At 34.0% G+C, this 21,359-nt stretch overlaps 1 protein-coding gene and 1 non-coding gene across 4 annotated transcripts in view; one reads left to right on the top strand and one right to left on the bottom strand.

Annotated features, from left to right (window-relative positions):
- Positions 1 to 21,359, top strand: part of WDR72 (WD repeat domain 72) — a 275,177-nt gene that overhangs the window by 20,197 nt on the left and 233,621 nt on the right. For all 3 annotated transcript variants that reach the window (XM_074294549.1, XM_074294547.1, XM_074294548.1), the window contains 3 exons: positions 11,857 to 12,050; positions 13,758 to 13,922; positions 18,493 to 18,599. In XM_074294549.1, coding sequence (XP_074150650.1) covers positions 13,770 to 13,922; positions 18,493 to 18,599 — 260 coding nt within the window. In that variant the 5' untranslated portion in view covers positions 11,857 to 12,050; positions 13,758 to 13,769. The remainder of the gene's footprint in view (positions 1 to 11,856; positions 12,051 to 13,757; positions 13,923 to 18,492; positions 18,600 to 21,359) is intronic.
- LOC141559161 (U6 spliceosomal RNA) lies at positions 18,672 to 18,778 on the bottom strand. Its single transcript, XR_012487245.1, has one exon. It is a non-coding gene; the product is annotated as a U6 spliceosomal RNA (small nuclear RNA).

The following is a 21,359-nucleotide window of genomic DNA, read 5'->3' as shown; positions in this document are numbered from 1 at the left end:
TGAATGCTTCTCCTGGTTCTGCTTATTTTAGTTGTAGCATACATTTAAAAAAATAATTGTATTCATGTCTTTTGTTTTTATATCACCTTTATTTTCAAACATCTCCTTTCCTAATTCATCAAGCCATTAGCAACATCCACAGAGAGAATTTTTTTAAGCTGCTCATCCAAATTAACAAACATATTAACTAAGTACACACAAAGTTCCGCACCCAGAGTCTTCCAGAGTCTTCCAGAGGGAGAGAAATGTATTTTTTTTTACTCTTCTTTAAGGTTATGCTTGGTGTCCTTAAAATTACACAGTGTACAGTTCTGTCTTATCTGCAACCCATTTGCCCTTATTGCAGATACTTCAAAATTTAACACATATTGTTTCATAAATATTGTTCTTCTCTCTTTAAATAAACTCCTTGAGTGTAAGAAAGAAGCTTAAACTCTTGAGTTATTAATTCATCAAATATTTATTAAATGCCTGTATTTCTGAGGGACACAGAAAAATAAAACAATGTTCCTTATGCTCAAAGGGTATCAAATTGTGTATATCCTTTGCTCCAGCAGTGTCTCTATTGGGCCTATATCTACAAGACATCATAAAAAAGGGGAAAGGACCCACATGCGCAAAATGTTTGTGGCAGCTCTTTTTTGTATTGGGTAGAAACTGGAAACTGAGTGGATATTCATCAATTGGAGAATGGTTGAATAAGCTGTGGTACATGAATGTTATGGAATGTTATTGTTCTATAAGAAACGACCAGCAGGATGATTTCAGAGAGGCCTGGAGAGACTTACATGAACTGATGCTGAGTGAAATGAGCAGGACCATGAGAATATTGTACATTGTGACAACAAGATTATATGATGATCAGTTCTGATGGATGTGGCTCTTTTCAACAATGAGTTTGTTGAAGTGAGGTGATTCAGATGAGTTCCAATGGTGTTGTTACGTTGAGAGCCATCTCCACCCAGAAAGCAGACTATGGGGACTGAGTATGGATCACAACCTGATATTTTTACTTTTTTTGTTGTTATTTGTTTGCATTTTGTTTTCTTTCTTTCTTTCTTTTTTTCTTTTTCATCTGATTTTCTTGGGCCGCATGATACTTATGGAAATATCTATAGAAGAATTGCACCTAATTATCATATATTGGATTACTTGTTGTCTAGGGGAGGAGTTGGGGAAGGAAGGGAGAAAAAAAATTAAGAACACAAGGTTTTGCAAAGGTGAAGGTTGAAAACTATGCATATGTTTTGAAAATAAAAAGCTTAAAAACCCCCAATATTCCTGCCTTCATAGAGTTTACATTTATTTCTCATAACTTACAAAACCTCATAAAATCCTAGGCATATAATATGCATTTAAGAAGCACTTATTGATTAATATTGGCTTCCCATGACTTTTGTAAGCATCACTGAACAGAGCTGAATATTTCCTTGAAATTCTTATTCACCTTTTCATTGGTCTTGATGTTAAAAGCATGTCAAGGAATCAATCAACAAGCCTTTAAGTGTCTAATATGTAGCAGTCACTACATGTATGGGAGTTAAAATTGGAACATTTTCTGGCTTCAAGGAGTTTATATATTAAAAGGATGGAGAGACATCATGCACATATCAATGTATAAGGAATACAAAACAGAAGCAAGGTAACTTTGCTGAGTTGAAGAAGGCATTTACATGGAGAGAAGAAAGAAGCAGATAGAGAAGGCCTAACAATATTCTAGGTTGTGTAGATACTCACATGAACTGATGCTAAGTGAAGTGAGTAGAACCAAGAGAACATTGTACACAACAACAGGATTATATGATGATCAACTCTGATGGACTTGGCTCTTTTCCACAATAAGGTAATTCCAGCCAAATCCAATAGACTTGTGGTAGAGATAGCCATGTGTATCCAGAAAGAGGCTGTGGGGACTGAATGTGGATCACAACATAGTATTTTCATCTTTTTTGTTGGTTTGCTTGTTTTTTCTTTCTTTCTCATTTTTTTCTTTTTGATCTGCTTTTTCTTGTACAACCTGATAATTGTGGAAATATGTATAGAGGAATTGCACATATTGGAGTTTTGATTTTAGGATCTCTTTCAGTAGGTGATCAATGAATTCTTTTAATGTCTATTTTACCCTCTGTTTCTATAACATCTGGGCAGTCCTCTTTGATAATTTCTTGGAAAATAGTATCCAAGCTCTTTTTTTTAATCATATTTTTCAGGGAGTCCAATTATTCTCAGATTGTTTCTCCTGGATCTATTTTCCAGGTCTGTTGTTTTCCCAAGAAGGTATTTGTAAATTTTTTCCATGGTTTCATTTTTTTGGTTTTGCTTGACTGATTCTTGGTGTCTCCTTGAGTCATTCAATTCTATTTGTTCAATTCTAATTTTCAATTAAGTATTTTCTTCACTCACTTTTTTAGTATCTTTTTCTAATTGTCCAATTGAGTTTTTAAGTGAGTTGTTTTGTTCTATGGAATTTTTTTCCACTTCGCCAATTTTATTTTTTAAAGAGCTATTTTCTTTTTCCAATTCACTAATTCTGTTTTTCAAGGATTCGATTTCTTTATTCACTCTATCTTTAAATAAGTAGAATGACTTATCCAGACTCTCTTGCCAAGCTTCTCTTTCCTTTTCCCATTTTTCTTCTAGCTCTCTTGTGAGAGCCTTTTTAATTTCTTCTATGAGGGTCTTGCATGTTGGGGACTAGATCATATCTCCCTTTGGGGATTCAACTGGAGACAGTCTGTTTTAGTCTCCTCAGGGTTTACAGTTTGCTCTGTATCCATATACAAGCTATCAATAGTTAGAGTGTGCTTTAATTTTTTTGCTCATTTTGTCAAAAAAGAGTCAAAGAAAACAAACTAACAAGAAAAACAGTCTGCTTTTTTTGGGGGGTGCTAGATGGTATTCCTGAGGTTCCTCTACAGACTGCAGGGTCCAGCAGTGAGGTACTAGCAGGATAGCAATGGCTGAGCTGCATCTGTGCTCTGAGACTCTGAGAGCATGCTGAGTCACTCTGGGTGAGTTTGGCCAGGTCTGGAGAGAAGCTAGCTTTTCAGGGTTATAGTCTTCACCCCCTGTGTTTTTAGCTTCTCTTCTTGCCTACTAGCTTGCTGCCAGGGCAAAGTAGCTAACACTGAATTAAAGCTCTCCCTGCAGAAATGGCTGAGATCACACCCCACCCCACTTTGGTCTGCTCAGCTATGAGCTGCCTGCATTACTCTATCTGCTGTGCTGCCACTGCCTGCCTTCAGTTTGTGCTGATCTAAAACCGTCCCCACCCACAAGCAAAAACAGACCTTTTCTGGTGACTTTCAAGGATATCTTCTCTTGGTAACTATTTATGGTTTTGTTTTGTTTTGTTTTGTTTTGTTTTGAGTCAAGCACTAATTCTGAGGCTTGTCATGAAATAAATTATTCTGAGAGAAAACACGGAGCTTAAGTAGATGTGTGTGCCCTCTCCGCCATCTTGGCCGGAAGCCCCCCAAATTCTATTTTTCAAAGAGTTATTTTCTTCCTTAAGATTCTGGATCTTTTCTACTTGGTTGACTTTCTTTTCATAATAATGATTTTTCTTGGATTTTATTTTATTTCATTAGTTTTTCTTCAATCTCTCTCATCTATTTTGAGTTCTATGAATTCTTTTTGAGTGGCTAACTATAATAATTATTTGTTACTCTTTGGGGTAGAGAGGATATTGTTAGCTCAGTGTCTTTCTTTGAAGATCAACACTGGTTTTCCCTATTCCCATAGTAACTTTCTATAATTGGGTTCTTTCTCCTTTGCCTACTTATTATTATTATTATTAAAACACGGGCTTGGTAGTATAATTACCTCTAGTCCTGGGGTGAGGATGGTATTTCTGCCATAAAATCTTCCTTCAGTTCTTCTCTCTGGCTTGGAACTCAAGTTTACATCTCCCTGCAGCCAGCAGCTTCCCTGCTTCTGCACTCACCTGAAATATCTGGTTCCTCCTTGCCCAGGGCTGGGTCTCAGCTGTACAGCAGGCCTGTTTGGCATTCCTTATCAACAGAGGTTTCCTCATCTTTCCAGACTCAGACCCCTGACTCCCTACCATGTCTTCAAGGTGATAGTTCCTGTGATTGGGGTTGAAGTTACCTGCTCTTTCAGCCAAGGGCTAAACCTTAGTCCTGGGGCCAAACCTCAGTCCTTGGGCCTTTCTTTGGATTTTCTCCACTTGTCCCTCAAAAACTACTGTCTGTCCTAATTCTTATTTGTTTTTCACAGGTCTACACTTTAGTTTTGTTTTTGTTTTTTTTTTTTTTTTTTTTGGAAATCTGGAGAGCTTGTAATTTTTTAACCTAATCTGCTGTCTTCCCACAATCCTCCCCCACACCTCCTGACCCAGTGGTGATAGTCAACATGCCAAAACACAATTTTTTTCCTCATGTGGTTAATGAAGGAATTTATTTTGCTTGACTATGTGTTTACATATTACAAGAATTCTGTTTTTTTTTTTTTTTTTTCTTTTTCATTGGATCAAGGGCAGTGACAGAAAAATGCTTGCTAAACAACAACAAAAAATTTTTATTAGTACAGGGAGTGAGTTTTCTCACCATGAAGTTTTTATAGTGATAAAATATGAAAATGTACACACTGATCAATCAATCTATAAGCATTTATTAAGCACTTATTATGGGCTAAACATTGGATTAGATTCTAGTTTATTCACAGAAAGGGGAAAAAAAAAGAAAAGAAAAGAAAAGAAAAGAAAAAAAGAAAGCCAAACAACCAATCTTTCTGTCCTTAAATAGCTCATATTCTTATGGGAAGACAGTATGTATGTAATAGCCCAAATGCGAGATATATGCAGAGGAGGTGGCAAGTAATCTTAGATGAAAGAACCTAAGAGGGTGAGAGATGTGGGTCTATTGGGGGCGGGGGAAGAGATCAAAAAAGGCCTCTTGTAGAAGGTGGGACTTAATCTGTGAATTGTGAGAAGAGGGTAATTGGTGATGGAGTGCTATGTATTTGAAGAAATATCAGATAGACCAAGTTAAGGGGAATCATAGATTACTTGGAAGGAAGTAAAGTATAAAAATTGGGGAAACATAAGCCAATAAGTAGGAAGAGATAAAAGATAGAATGAACATGATGGTGGAGGTTCTCTGTTAGAGAGAGGAGGGAATTGTGTCAAGTATATATTTAGCAGGGTTTGCTTTGTCAAGGAGAAAGATTACCTCTTCATCTTTGTGGAGAATTTTTTAGTGGTGTGAGGTTAAGGGAAATGTTTGGGGAAAGGTCTCAGTTTTTTGTTTTTGATGAAATATGTAGCATATTTTTATCTGGGGAGAAGAGAGGTATATGGTTGGAGGATGGGAGAGGGATAGAAACTTTTTAATACAGTCATTTTTGAATAGGGTATTGAATTGGTTAGAGGCTTACCCTACTGAACTAAGGGCACAGTTGAGATTATGTAATATTAGTTTGTATACTTTTGTGTATATGTATACATACACACACAAATGTATATATGCAAATGTATTTTAAATGTATGTGTGGGTGGGAGTTGAGGAATGTGTAATTTATGACACTGGGAGGCAACATGGCTTAATGAATAAAGTACTGGTCTTGGATCTAGAAAGACAGATTAAGTCATAATCCTGATATATAAGAGCTGTAGGAAAGTCACTTACCCTTTCATTCTTCTGGGTAAGTTTCTAAAACCATAGGATGAAGAGAAGATACCCATCTAAATTGGCAGAGATTATTTCCTCATCCAAAGAAATCATAGGTCCACTCCAAATTTGACATTTGACATTATAAGTCTAGAAAGAAAACATACTACTTCCAATTGGTTAAGGATATAGATCTTTTGAAAGCATTATTAGATTTATAGAGGGTTTTTTTTTGGTCATTTTACATATTTTCTCAGTTAATGGATATCAATTATTATAATTCTAATCTTTTGAATCTGAATTTTTTTGATACTAAAAAGGAATCCTTAAAAGGGTTAGGAATCAATTATTTAGACCTCAAGTCTTGGAGTAATGGGTAATTTGATAACTTTATACAATTATTTATGAAAGTGTCAAGTGTCAATTGTAAGGTTGAGAATATTTTGCAAAAGATATTTATCTGCTCTTTTGGAAGGACCCAATTTGGAGGGTTATCTGAAAGGTTAGTGAAGAGTCTTGGAAAAGTTTAACTTCATTGTTGATTTATACTTAAGGAGATAATTTACATGCCTGTACATCAAAACTATTCTTTTAAGGTAGAATTGGGTTATGGGGCAGAAGTTAATTGTAGAAGAGATAGATACTTTCTTCAACCCACCAAGTACTCTGATAGCCAGGAAGGATATTCTCTGTTGGGTACTTCATAAAGAGATTTAAATGCAGATTCCAAAAGAGAATTTTCTTTTTTTTTTTTTTTTTTTTCTGAAGTTTTGAATAGGGAGAGAAAATTCCACACTCAGGATCAGATAATTCTCAAATGAGTTTAGGCAGTTGTGTAACTTACTTTCACAAAGGAAATTTTGACTTGTCATTTCCTTCCAGTGTGTGTGTGTGTTTTATTTAGAAAAAAAGTGAAGTAATAGTATCATCCCTAGGATTATAGAACTCACTTTCCCTTTGATTAATTTTAAGTTTTCAACTAAGTTATATCTAAAAGTGACATAGGTAGGATGGAGAAACATGAAATAATGAATTTGCCTGTTAAGCTATGTCTTTAAGGAAATGAGATATTTTGTAGATTTAACATTGTGAAATGGAGTGGAAAATTATATCCACTCTCCCTACCCATCCCCAGTAAATGGATTTAATTGGAAACTAATGATTCAGATGTTAAACCTAATATTTCCTATTAGTTTCAGTAAGAGAAAATGGGCACAGTGAAATTCTGGAGTGTATGGGAATTAGTATGGTCTTCTATGGCCACCAATTTTTTGAGATAGCTTTGTTTTTCTTCCAAAGCTAGAAGGAACCCAGATTTTCTTTCATTTTCCCAATACTCCAGACACCAGTCAACTATTCAATTGATCAATAAGAATTTTTTTAAAACATCTGCTATGTGTGAGGCATTTTGCTAGTTGGAGGGAATATGAATACAAAATGGAGAGATTTGAGAAATTTATGTTCTATTAGCAAGGTGCAAGATGTCCACAGACAAATAAAGAAGGTTTATACAAAATAAAGTTTTTACTAGTTTGAAGGTGGGAGAACACTAATAACTTGGAGAATCAGGAAAGGACTCAAGAAGCTTACATTTGAACTGAGCCTGGAAGTGATCTAAGAGAGAAAAATAGATGTTGTGTGTCGGGGTACTAAAGTCAGTGAGATAAATGCTAGCTACATAGACCTTAAAATTTGTAAAGCACTTTACAAATATGATCTCATTTTATCTTCATAACAACCCTGGCTTATAGGTGCTGCCGTCCCCATTTTAGAGATGAGAAAACAGTCAGAGTCACACAGCTAACTAGTACCTGAAACAAATTTTTCAGATTCTACTTTGCTAATACTGATGGGAATAGTGATACTATCTGGGGGTAAAAAGGTAAAATTAGTTATAGAGGATTGCATGAAGCTGTTTGTGATGGGAATAACCAGTTTGACTAGTAATCACCAGTCAAGAAACCACAATTGCATCATACAGTAGCATGTCAGTGTCAGGCAGAAGTCACAAGGAAGAAAAGGACAGTTTATGCTTCAGAAAAGAAATGAAGGTAGGATGAAGATTAATAATTAACCAAATTTTTGTTTTGAGCTTTGACAAGGGATCTTTCATGAATTGCCAGTACTTGACATAAGTTCTAAATAGAGTCTCAAGGATCCTTTGTAAGGATGATGGAAACTATATTGAATGAAGTATTCTATAAGGCTAGGAATTTTGAGAAGTTGAGGTGAAAAGATTTGAAACTTCAAAAAGGTGCAAAATGATGATAAATGCAAAAGAATTTTTAGTTGAATTATTCAGAATACTTTGTATTCAGTCCTTTCTCCTTTATTCTACTTAAATAGAAAGAGCATTAAAACAGGAGGTATGACCTAGTTTCTAGTCTTGAGTTGATCAATAACTGAATGTATAATTTTGGGCAAGTCCCTTTTTTGCTGGGACTCTGGTTCCATATCTGCCAAATGAGATGACATGTATTAAGTGCTCTCTGTTCTGAATTCTTGATTGTGTTTGTAATGTTAAAATTTAGAATATAAATACAATAATTTACGTGCTCTGCTTTGTGCATATATTATTTCCTCCTCACCTTATTCCTGTTCTATGTGTAGGAAAGATGTCATTATTCTCCTGTCTATAGGTAAGGGTTTTTCCAGTGTCGCAGACAATACTGTAGCATAGACAGTGCCAAGTATAGTATACATTGACTGTCTATTTCCTGACTCTGGGTTACTAGGTAATAGAAAGCCAATCTAGATTATCGGAAATTAATCTTGTCTAGTTGACAGTTTTATTTTCTTTATGGAGAGCATGACTTAACATGACTTAGAACTTCATATTTAATAATTTAAACTTGTCTTTTTTTTTTCTTCCTTCTATAGATACTTAAGTCCTTACTGTGTAACTAATGCTATAAAAAATGGGCAAGATAAGTGACATTTTATATAATCTCTGCCCTGATGAAAATTACAGTCTAAGCAGAGAAGTAAACACATACACCTACACATATATACATATATGCACACAATCTATAGACATATACATATACATACACACACAGCCTCATTTCTTAGCAGTCTATACTCTGGGTTTCATCATACCCTCAGGAACCAAGCATCCTATAAGATCACATCATCTCTGGAACTCACACCTGTTAGTCTCACCTGCACAGGGGCCCTTCCCTCCTTTTGGAGAGGTGAGAGAGGGAAGAGCTAAAGACTTTTCCCAGAATCTCTTTTTAAAAAACACTCCCACATCAGCTTCATTTTCTGCCCAGCTGCCCTGCTGGGCTTCATTGTGCTCTACTGGAACTTCTCTCCTCCTCATGTTTTTAGTTTCCTTTTGTGTGCTTTCCTTTATGATTGTGAACTCCTCTCACCACATATTAGGTACTTAATAAATATTTGTTGGCTGACACATATACATACATATACAGACACACACACACACACACACACACACACATATATATATATATATATATGCATGTATATCTAAGTATAATTATCTAGATGATGAATTTTTGCTTTTTTATGTCATAGGCCCCTTTGACAATCTGGAGAAATCTATGGATCCCTTCTCAGAATAATGTTTTTAAGTACTTAAAATAAAATATATAGGATTTGGAAGGAAATCAATTATATTGAAATATATATATATATATATATATATATATATATATATATATATATATATATATGTGTGTGTGTGTGTGTGTGTGTGTGTGTGTGTGTGTGTATGTGTATGTGTTTGTGTGTATGTGTATGTGTTTGTGTGTGTATGCAAAAATACATACACAGACATACAAAAACGTGCATATATTAAGAAAAGAATAAGATAGAAAAAGAAATGAATAGAAGGAGATTTTGTGAAAAAGAGAGAAGGAACTTTGGTGTTCAGGATCATGGAGGTAAACAGTTTTCATAACCTGGATTCCTGAACTTTTTTCATAAAAAAATACCTCAGTAACTATATTTTGACTTAATTGATTTCCCTTATATACCTATGGATTTTATTTTATTTTATGAATTTAAAAGCAGAATTCCAAGAAGTAGTCTATATACTTTCCCAGAATTCCAGATTAGGAATTTCTGGTTTAGGATGATGGGTAAGTAAAAAAATGTAACCATTTTATAAGTTGCTTGAGATATTCAGATAAATAGAATAGACTAGAAGGTGAGGTGAGGTAGTGGGATTCAGAGAGAAATACATTAGTTTTTATAAATGCATGTATTTTTCCTTGCAAAAAATTAATTTATTATTTGCAAGTATTTTTTATGGTATATCAAATTTTTTATATTAAAGTCATAACATTTTAGAGAGTGTCAGAGCTGTACTGGTAAATGTTTAAGAAGGAGCTTGGGGAGGGAAAGAAATGTTCACAGAAAACACATTTACATTTAATCTGAATTATTTATATATTCTATATCACCTTCTTAAATCTAGATAATCAATAAAACAATAAATCAATCCTAACTTGTGGAATCGTTGATTTCTGGGAGGGGCAATAAATGCTCATAATGAAATTTTAAACTATCATTTCTGGAAAACTAGGTTTGAACTGGGTCCAGAGCCCCCATGTAATATGGTATAGAATAGAAATGACATAGAATTTTTAAAATCCCCCAAAGACTCAAGGAAACTATTGTTTGAATTTCTGCTGTGCTATAAATTACTTGTGTGATTTTGGCTTTAAGGGGCTTCAGTTCTTTGAGCCTCAATTCTGATGCTTTATAGTTTTGGAATTAGAAGGAACCTTGGGACAGGTAGGAATAGTGGATAGAGCGCCAGGCCTGGAATCAAGAAGACCCATCTTCCTACATTCAGACCTGACTTCATACATTTAGTAGGACAAATCATTTAATCCTGTTTACCTCAGTTCCTCATCTGTACTATAAGCTGGAAAAGAAAATGGCAAACTATTCTAGTATCTTTGCCAAGTAAACCCCAAATAGGGTCATGACTGGAAACATTAACAATTAGACATCCAACTCTTATAAATGAAAAAACTGAGACCCAGAAAGGCCCAAGGTAAAATGTCTCACCCAGGATCACAACGGGAGAATGACCTCAAATTCCATACTTAGTTCATTATTCTTACTTCATTTTCCTTCTACTACATCATATACTATCCTTATACAATAATGGGATTAGATTAGAGGACTTCTCAGGAACCTTTTAACTTCAGATCTGATCCATGTTGAGGACCTTCAGTAACACAATTTGTCAGCTCAAAAAAATAAAGAAAAATAAACTTTATCAAAAAAATTCTGCCCTTTCTGGAGGTTCTCACTTCTTCCTCCCTCCCTTTCCCCCCCATCCTCCCATCCCCCAGTCCTTAGCCTATTTGATCTCTGCAGCTTTTAACTGTATCAAATATTCCTTTCATCTAGATGCTTTCTCTATTCTTGGCATCTAAAACACTGCTCTATCCTAGTTTTTTTCCATGTACTAAACAGACTGTTTTTGCTCACTCTTCTTTGTTGATTATTAGTCTGATGAAAAAATTCCTGTCTCTACTGCTTAAGGTTAGTCACCTTTATATAGGCATTTGAACAAATTTCATTGACAATAGGACAGTAAAGAGTCCTGGGGTGTTATGCTCCATTCTGTGCTCCACATTTTAGGAAGGTGATTGATAAAGTTTGAGAAAATGCTTCTCAGATTAGTAAAAAGGCTTTAGAATCATGCTTTACTAGATTCATGTGAAAGAACTGGGGATATTTATCCCTGAAAAGAGAAGGCTAGGAAGAAACAGGGGCTTCAGAATTTCCTTCAAATGTCTAAAAATGTTACTTAAAGAGTCAAATATCTGGAAAGTCCTCCATGAATTCATGCAAAATGAAATGTACTCTGTAAAAAATAATAGCAATGTTCTGGGATGACCAGCTGTGAATGACTTTGCTATTCTCAGTAATACAATGATCCAAGACTACTCTGAAGGAAAAATGTTATCCATACCCAGAGAAGAAACTGATTGTGTCTGAATATAAATTGAAACATACTTAAAAAAAACTTTATATTTATTGAGGGTTTTTTGGGGGGGAGTGGGGAGGAAATCTAGGCTTTCCTTCATAACATGACTTTCATGGAAATATTTTGTATAATTTCACATGTGTCTTTTCAATGGGGATAGAGAGAAGGGGAGAAATGTTCAATCCTAAAATATCTTTCCCCACCTCCTTGAGAGTGCAATCGAGCCTTCAAAACCTTTCTTCTTTATTCCAGAAAGAGTTGCATAGACATATCCAAACTGGAATGGATGTTGGCTATAGTTAAATATTGATTTGACCTTGGAATCTGGAGATTTGGAGATGCAGAATATTTTGGCCATCAAACAAATTCACATGGATTTTTAATGATAGATGAATTGCTACAGTACAGAAGAGATCTAGAAATATTACTGACAACTGTACTTTTTGGTAAGTATTCAAAATATTTTATGTCTAGAATGTAATTTACAAGTTCAACTATTCTTATTAGTTGAGATATATAAATTATGATTTCATATAACTAAATAAGTATTCTTTAATTCTTCAAGCATTGGTGATTTCTTAGCCATGAGTACTCTTTTCATCAACATGTATTATAATGTCTATATCTTGGTAAGTTGTTTTTGAAAACTACTGTGGAAATGGGCAATGAATGGGCACTATAGATTGTTTTCTATCCCAGAGGAAAGTTTATCAGATTACTTTTACCAGGAATTATCAACATTAAAAAAAAAATGCATACAGCATTTCTTCACCTGGAGGAAAAAAAAGGATCTTCAATACATCTTTCTCTATATACCTATGTATATACTTTGTCATCTTCACCATTAAAATATAAAATCCCTTCAAATAGGGATTGTTTCATTCATTGTATTTGTATACCCAGTGCTTTTACACTGCCTAATACATAATAGATGCTTAATAAATGGTTATTGATTGCCCAATTAATAAGTACATTTTTGAAAATGATGGTTCCTAAGTAGGGAGATATTGTTTACATAGAAGGGAGTTACCAGTGTCCCAAAGATCATATAATCTGGATTTAGGCCAGACCTGGCAGCTGTCAGGCTGGCTTTGAGAGTAGGTTAGTGTATGAAATGAAAGGTTAGATATAGAGTGGGTTAATTATAGCATATTTTAGAGACATGGGCTTCTGATTGCATTTGGAAAACAGATAGGTTAGCTTCATAGAATCACTAAATGTTATATCTAGAAGCTATCTTAGGGCCATTTATTCCATCCCATATCTGAATGAAAATCCCCTCAAAAATACCTATGAAGTGGACATCTACTTAGTATTTGCTTAAGGACAAATGATGTGAACCTAATATCTCTCAAGGCAGTTTTCAATACTAGGATAACTTTTTCTTGTCTCTTTGAATAGCTTTGTCTTATTTCTAGGATTCTATATTCTTTTGTTTTCTATCACTCCAGATAATTAAGATTTTGATTAGAAATGGGTGAGTCATGACTGTCTGAAAAAAACATTGTGATATAGTATCATTGAAAGATACGGTGGCTATCTGGGAAGAATTCAAAATAACTAACCTCGCAAATTCTCTACCAATATATTTATGATGGTAAGAGAATGTGAGAAAAACCCCTGCTTGTGGGGGTGAACTCCTGCTAGAGATCTCATGTGAGAATATGGCCAAGAGGCACCTCAAATGAATGGATTCTGATCTATATTATTGGAGAAATCACCCTCCCTCTGATAAAATCACAGATTCATTTCAATATTTGATTAAAGGGTTATAGGGTCAGCAGGTACCTTAGACATTATATGATTTAGCCCCCTCATTTTTCACTTGAGGAAGCTGGTCAGTAAAGTTCTACTTTTGTGAATAACATTGAGTTTTCTTTTTTTTTCTTTCTTTTTTTTTTTTTCTTGACCTACCTTCTCATCTGATAACCCGGGATATTAACTTCTACTCAATAGTTAATATATTGTCCTCCATAGAAAAAATGTTCTATTGATTCTTTGTCATTTACTTTTGATTATTTTAATTCCTTTTTTTATTTTGGTTTTTTAGTATTGTTTCAAGGTAACTTTGTGATCTGAACTTGAATTGGACTTCTCCAAAAAAGTAAATGTTATGACCATTTGTTCTCATTACCTTTTTTTTAAAAATCCAGATTTTGTATACTATGAAGGCTTTTCTGCAGGCAGTGGCATTATGGGGGAAAAAGGCACCTTCTCATAGCATCACCAGCATAATGATTACAGATGATCAACACACTATTGTTACAGGAAGCCAAGAGGGTCAACTATGTCTCTGGAACCTTTCCTCTGAACTAAAGGTCAGTAGTATGTACCATAGAATATAGATGATTTTCTTTTTATTAGTGTTGCTGATGAAGCAAATCTGCATTTTTAAAATTTGAGTAATTTGTACTTAGGTGAAACATCAAGTGAATGGCCCAATGGCAGCTAATAAGATGTTTAAGTGAAGCAGTAAACCGAGTTTAGAATATGTACATTTAGTAGGACCAATTTTTATTTTAAATTGAATAGAAAATAGTTTCTCAAAATCATATTTGAAAACGTTTGAGTAAGTCTTCTCAGGCTTCAAAAATATTTTAATGTGTCAAATACCTAGAGTTGTGTTGTTTATAATCCTGAATTATTAAAGTAGCTAATTTGGAAGCGTAGAACTATAATTCTGAAAATTATAGTTCATTAATCGAAACAAAGCAGGATTCTCCTTGAAAACCACTATTAGCAAAATGAGCAATATCTTAATTATCTAGATATTCCTGTCAGTTTGGCCTTCTTTCTATCTCTCTAGCTAGACTTGTCTGGGATTTTTACAACCCACTTTGCAGATCTCTAAATCCAATTTACTATTGTCATTCTACTATACCAAAACCTGACCTCACCTACGATTGGGCTCATTGATTAGCAATTAATTGTCCTCATCCCAAGTCATAAACATTTAACATATTGCAATAGATGTTTGCTTAACTCCTATGGACTCCTCATTCAATTTGAACGTTTAAACAAATGATGTACTTAAAGTATACTACCCTCATTAAGAAGCCTTTTAAAGAGCAAAGACTATTTTTAGCCTTCAAAGTTTGTCACTATAAAACCTAAATTAACAATTAATTGTAATTCTGTTTTATAGTATAATTAATTAAAATCTCTTGTCATTGAACAGTTTTCTTATAGGATTTATAAAAGTCATATATAGAGAAGTCTATCTTAGGTTTGACCTGTGCCTATCAATATATTCCTGAATAAAAGAACAGGGAGCCTTTCATTCATTCCACTAGCATTCATGTGCCTACTATGTGCCAAGCAACTGCATTAGGTACTCAAAATAAAAATGCCAAGAGTTAAACAAATCGTATTTATAAAAAACTTACATTTAAAGAGGAAACAACTACATATATAAATATATTAGAATAAATATAAAGAGAATACAAAGTACTTTAAATACAAGGTAGTTTGGGAAGGAGGGTCACTAGCAATTGGGAGGATCAGGAAAGGCTTCTTATAGATAAAATGGGTCATTTGAACTGTTGCTTTCAAAAGTTGTATTTGTACTTTAAAAAAGACTGTTTTTTTCTAATTGCTTGGCCTAGGGGGCACCCATAGGGGAGCAAAAACCTACTACATTATAATAAAGAAGTGTACTTATACAAAATGAGTGAGCACTTTGATCTTATCTGGTAAATGCTATTTTCTGATATACCAATATATGCTGTATTCTTCAACCAACCATCTTATCCATCTGAAATTCTAATTATTAGAAATTCACTTAGGTTAGTCAAATATCCTTGGACATCTCTATCCCCTACCATCCTCCAAGATTTAACTCAAAAGTATTGCCCACTTGAAGGAGCCTTTTGATGATTCTTCCAATTACTAGTGTCTCCTAATCTGCATTTCACTGTGTATTTATTTTGTATATCTTGTATTTACTTATAGACGAATATATTATATACTTCCCAGTAGAATGGAAGCTTTTTGAAGGCAGGGGCTATATCATTTTTGTGTTTTTATTATCTCCAAAGTCTAGCACAATATCTGGAACTATAAATAAGTTGTGAAAAAAATGTTTGTTCATTAGTTGTTCATTAACTGCTTATCTTAAGAACCTTAATGGCTCAAAAGCACCTTTCCAGGTGCTCAGTTCCAGAGGATAAATTGGGGGATGGGGGTGGGGAAGCCCTGCCCATCTGACTTACTTAGAGTAATCACTCAGATAGAAGGATGAATCAGATACTATGGTCTTAATGCCTTATTGGTCATCTATGGAGTTTTGAAAGAGTGAAATAGCATGAAACTCAATTGGAAATTTAATGTTCCATGGTAGGGCTTTGGGGGTGGGGTGGGATATTGACTTAGAAAACCATGTTAACATTATCTGTGTTCTAATATATTTTTATTTTGTTAACTATTTTCCAACTATATTTTAATTTCATTCAGCTATACTCTAAAGAGATATGTTGCAAGAAGGACCTTCATATTTGATACCTCTTCCTCAGAGGAATCTCTAATTTGCCATTAATTTTGATTTACAAAACACTTTGAAATTTGTAACAGATATTTTGTTACTTAATTTGGATAATTTCCCATTTAATATGCTATTTAATAATATATGACAGATATATTTCTCAAGGTCACATAAAAAAATAGAGCTTCTTTAAAGAAGCTCTATTTTTTTCTGTGACCTTGAGAAAAAGTAAGCTGATGAACCATTGTTGCAGAGAGAATGTGGGATTTAGGGTCAGTTCAAACCTTGACTCCAATTTTTTTAACCTGTTTGATCTCAGGTCATTGGGCCTCAATTCGGCATCTGTAAAGTAAAGGGGATGGATTAAATATCCTTTAGAGTTACTTCCAGCTCTAAATCTATGATCTATGATCTTAAGTTGTGTGACTTGTCCCTAAGTTGCTGACAGAGAAAGGATTACTTCTGAAAGGCAGTTGAGTGTTAGGTTGTTACTTAGGCCATAGAGTGGTTTGTCCCCAAAGATTCAACTAGTAGAAAAGAAAGCAAATTTTCCTCATGATGTGCCCTGATCCACTGCTCAGGCTGAGCTTCAGTAAACTGCTAAAAGGAATAAATCCAAAGGTGAATGGGTTCTATAAGTGTGATTGCTGGGAGAATGTGTGTTCCTTTATCTGTGAGAGTATTCTGGCTTCCACAGAAAAAGATATGACATTAATAGGGTGACTGGGCTTGAATCTTAGCTTTGATCATTGTAAATAATACAGTGATTCTAATCCTTTCATGGATGTGGCTGAGATAGCATCATTCATTTTTTTTTTCTGAATAAATAAAGGATTTAGGGAACACTGATTCATGAGGAAAAGGTGACTTTTATAATTCTGAAATTTGAAGTCTTTCTGTCATTCTTTAAGGTAGTCATGTTTTGGTAACATCCTTTCCATTTCAAAAGTTTCTGTGTGATTTTCCTGATTTTTAGTTTAATTTTTATGTTGTCAGTTTTTTTATTTAATACAGAAAGTTTCTTTGATACATAAAGTCGTTCCTTAAGTTTTTTCATAGGATCCTAGATTTTGAGCTGGAAGGAACCTTGCAGTTTCTAACCCCTCCCTCTACCTGCATTTTACAAATGATGTAATGGAACAAAGGAGTTAAATAACATTCCAGGTTACACAAGTAGTAAGAGTCAAAGGTGGAATTTAAACTCCCCATCTAGGGATCTTTCCTTGTACTGTGGCTGCCTCTATCAGAAGCAATTTTGGTAGAATTACCTAGAAAATTATAGTGTTGTGGATTTTATCTGAAGATTTCAATGGGAAAATGGTTCTTAAAATAGAAAAATAGGGAATCTTAATGAATCTTATTTAGACTTTCCTTCTTACTTTTTAATTTTTTCTTTTGATATTTGTCATTAAAGTCATGACAGCATAAAGATGGGCTTTATTTTTTATTTTGCTTTGCAAGTGTTAAAATATAAACTTTTTATCAAATTCTGACATATATAATAACATATGACTTCCATTGATTGACAGATACAAAAAGCAGTGTAGAATAGTGTGTATAGAGCTGCCTCTGGAGCCAAGAAGATCCAGTTTCAAGACTCATACTAGCTTTGTGACATTGGTAAAATGACAGACAACTCAGACAATTCTCTAAGTACTTTAAGTTGCAGAGAAGTTTTCATTTTACATTGTTAAAAGTTCCTCATTGGCAGCTGAAAACATGACTATAATCATAGATCCACTACAAATAAGAAAATGGCATAGTCATACTTAATGAGCAGGCACAGCTGATTTTTCTTAATATTGCAGAAATATGGATATAAATCTCTCAGCAAAAAAAATCTAATAATATTTAGCATTTACACAAGTACTTCCAGGTTTGAAGAGTGATAAAAACAGTATTTCATTAAGAATGTATGCAAAAGCATACATTAGAATCTGATTATTGAGATATGCTATAGGTCAAATTAAGCTATCTTAAATTTGACTCAAGTAAAAACAAGATAGTTAATACTAATGTTAATTATGTTATATGTTAATGATGAGGACTAAGAAAAGGGTTCTGATATTTGCTATTAATAACAGTTAGCATTTATATAGTACTTGTTATGTGCCAGGTTCTGTGCTAAAAGCTTTATAATGATTATCTCATTTGATCCTCACAAAAATCCTAAGCTGTAGATGCAATGGTTATACCCATTTTGTAGATGAGGAAACAGGCAAATGGAGGTTAAATGACTTATTTGGGATCATACAGCTAGGAAATTTCTGAGGCTAGATTTAAGCTCAAGACTTCCTAGTGGCTGGTCTGTTGTTTTATCCACAGTAGCAGCATTATGTAAAATATAATGTTTTAATTGATTAGGACCAGATTTAATTATTTAATAAATTTTATGTTACCAATTATAGATAACAGCTAAAGAGCTTCTCTTTGGTCATACTACTTCTGTAACATGTTTGGCGAAAGCAAGAGAATTTGAAAAACAACCATATGTTGTTAGTGCTGCTGAGAATGGGTAAGTAATTATCCATTTTTTTTGTTGTTTTGCTAATAATAGTTTGGATTTTATTGTGCTTTAAAATTTACCTAGTAACTTTTCTGCTTTATGATTTTGTGTGTAATCCTCGCACATGGACCATGCTAATCTTCTCTGTGTCATTCCAATTATTGTATATGTGCTGCCGAGGCAAGCACCACAGTAATTTTTCTGTAGATGAGAACTTTCCCTTTGTGATAATAATAACATATTGGAATTATAAAATCATAGAGCCAGAAGGGATTTAAGAGATCACTTAATCCTATCTCCTCATTTTACAGAAGAGGAAACTGAGGCAAAAGGAAGAAAAATGACTTGTGGAAGGTGAAACATTTAGTGGCTGACCCAACCAAGGCTAGAATCCAGGTTTTTTGGCTCCCAGTCCAGCACTATTTCCACTACATGATGCTATACTCAGACATTTTCAAGATTTAGAAGACTCTTGGTAAAATAGAGATGAGTTGTATGTCCTGTTTAAAATGATTAGTAATTTCAACTTTAAATTCCCCCTTATATGGAGTTTTACCTGTTCATCATCTCTTTAGATTTCAAGGGCTACTCATAAACTGGTAACTTCTTTGCAGTTTATCTGTCAAGTATATTTTTCCACTTCTCAAGCTGATCTCTTACAGCATGCTCTGTGCTGTTGTTTGCCATGGACTAATGTTGCCCTGACCTTTGGCTCTGGCATTCTTGGGTCCTTACTTGGCATTCTAACTTATAAAATTCTGCCCTTTTCACCCACCATCAGTGGGCCATATTCCTGCATCTGATATTTTGTTATTATACCATAGTTTTGCCGTTGGCCCTTTTTTCTTTGTCTCTACATGGAAGTATTGCTTTGTGGCATTAGCAATATCTCTGCTTTTTATCACATCTTATATTGCTAAGAAAAAAAAATGCATCCTCTATGGTGAGTCCCACTGTATTGTACCTTCATCAAACCACATTTGGCATATTAGTGTTTAATTTTAGAGTCCCACTTTTAGATGTTTATTTATTTTTAATTTATGGAACAAAGCATTTCTGTAACATTAAAATGATGTCACATTTTAAGAAGGATATTGAAAAAATATGTAGTATTCAAAAGGAAAGTGATTAGGATAGTAAAGGGTCTTTAGACTATGCCTTTCAAAGATCAGTTGAAAGAAGTGTGGGAATTTTTAGTAAGGGGAAAAGAATGTTTGTTTGTTTGTGGAGTTGAATACAATAGTTCTTTCCACCGACTGACTGAAAAGCTGACACTCAGAATTGGGATTAGATTTATTTGGATCCAAAGGGCAACAGTTAATGAAAATTCCAAAAAAGCAGATTTAAGCTCAGTGTAAAGAAAAAGAATTCCTAAGAATTAGGTTTATCCCCCAATAGAATGGACTGTTGAAGCAGGTAGTGGGAAAACTTGCTCAAAGCCTTCAGATTCATTTAACTGCTTTTGTCAACATTTGTGACAGATATCTAGATATGTATTGGGCTAGATGGCCTCTTGAGGTACTTCATAACCCAGATCATGTGATGAAGGACAGTTCTTTTCTCGTCTGGATTAGGAGTAGTACTAATTCCTGGATGGCTCTAGGTATAATTGTGATCCTTAGATAGTGCCAGGTTCTTTGACCAACCCAAGTTTGACAGGTGTAAATAGCAGTAGGGTTGTCAGCATCTATTCCATCACTTTTTTTTTTTTTGGTCTGAAGCAATTGGGATTAAGTGACTTGCCCAGGGTCACACAACTAGGAAGTGGTAGTGTCTGAATTCTGATTTGAACTCAGGTCCTCCTGACTTCAGGGCTGATGCTCTATCCACTGTGCCAACTAGCTTCCCCTATTCCATCACTTTTAAGATGATTTTTGTACTCCATTAAAGATATAATATTATTAATACCTTTTTGCCATTAAAAAAAAGCTTTTTGTGTATTTTATTTTCAATATTTATATTCATTTTCCCCTTTTTCTTTTTCCTTTTCTTTTTTCTTCTTTTTCTCATTTTCTCCATTTCTATTTATCAACCATTCTCTACCTCCATCTTGAAAAATAGAGAAATCTTATATCACCTAAGAATACTAGAAACAAATTACCACATTGGTCATACCTAGTAGTGGTTTTGTTTTTGTTTTTGTATTCTTCATATTAGTCTATCATCCCTCTGTCAAAACATGGACAGTGTCTTTTGCAGTTCTTTGGAAACAGTTGATGATTTAGTTGATTAGAATTCTTAAGTCTTTGAAAAATGTTTATTTTATAATATTTATTTCATAAATTGTTCTCCTGTTTTGTTTACTTCACCCTGTATCAATTCACACAGGTCTTTCAATGATTCTTTGTAAGCATCTTTATCTTCATTTCTTATAGCAAGATAGTATTTCATTACTATCCATTTAAAAAGCATTTTCCCAACTTATTAATGAGTATTGAATTCTTGCAAGGAAAAAGTTACATTAATAATTTGACAACTAATTTTTCAATGGTGACTTAGAAAATCTTTTCCAGAGAAACTTTCCTTATAAAAATAAAAATAAATTATAATCCATTTTTATTGGGAGACACACTCTTTAAGGCAAAAAAATTCATTTGTGAATTTATTTTCCTAGGACAGTACACATTCCCCATAGTCTTATACCTATTTAGTTACAGAAAGGCCATTGAGTTATTTACAACATAGATTCTTCATGCCTTTATTACTTGATACCTTATTTCTCAGTACCTAGAATACAAGTAGAGGCAGGGTAGGCACATCTCTGTCCTG

Source organism: Sminthopsis crassicaudata, chromosome 2, assembly GCF_048593235.1.
Source record: "Sminthopsis crassicaudata isolate SCR6 chromosome 2, ASM4859323v1, whole genome shotgun sequence".
NCBI classification, from domain to species: Eukaryota; Metazoa; Chordata; class Mammalia; order Dasyuromorphia; family Dasyuridae; genus Sminthopsis; species Sminthopsis crassicaudata.
The sequence above is the reverse complement of the archived record's forward strand: the minus strand, read 5'-3'. Positions and strand labels throughout refer to the sequence as shown.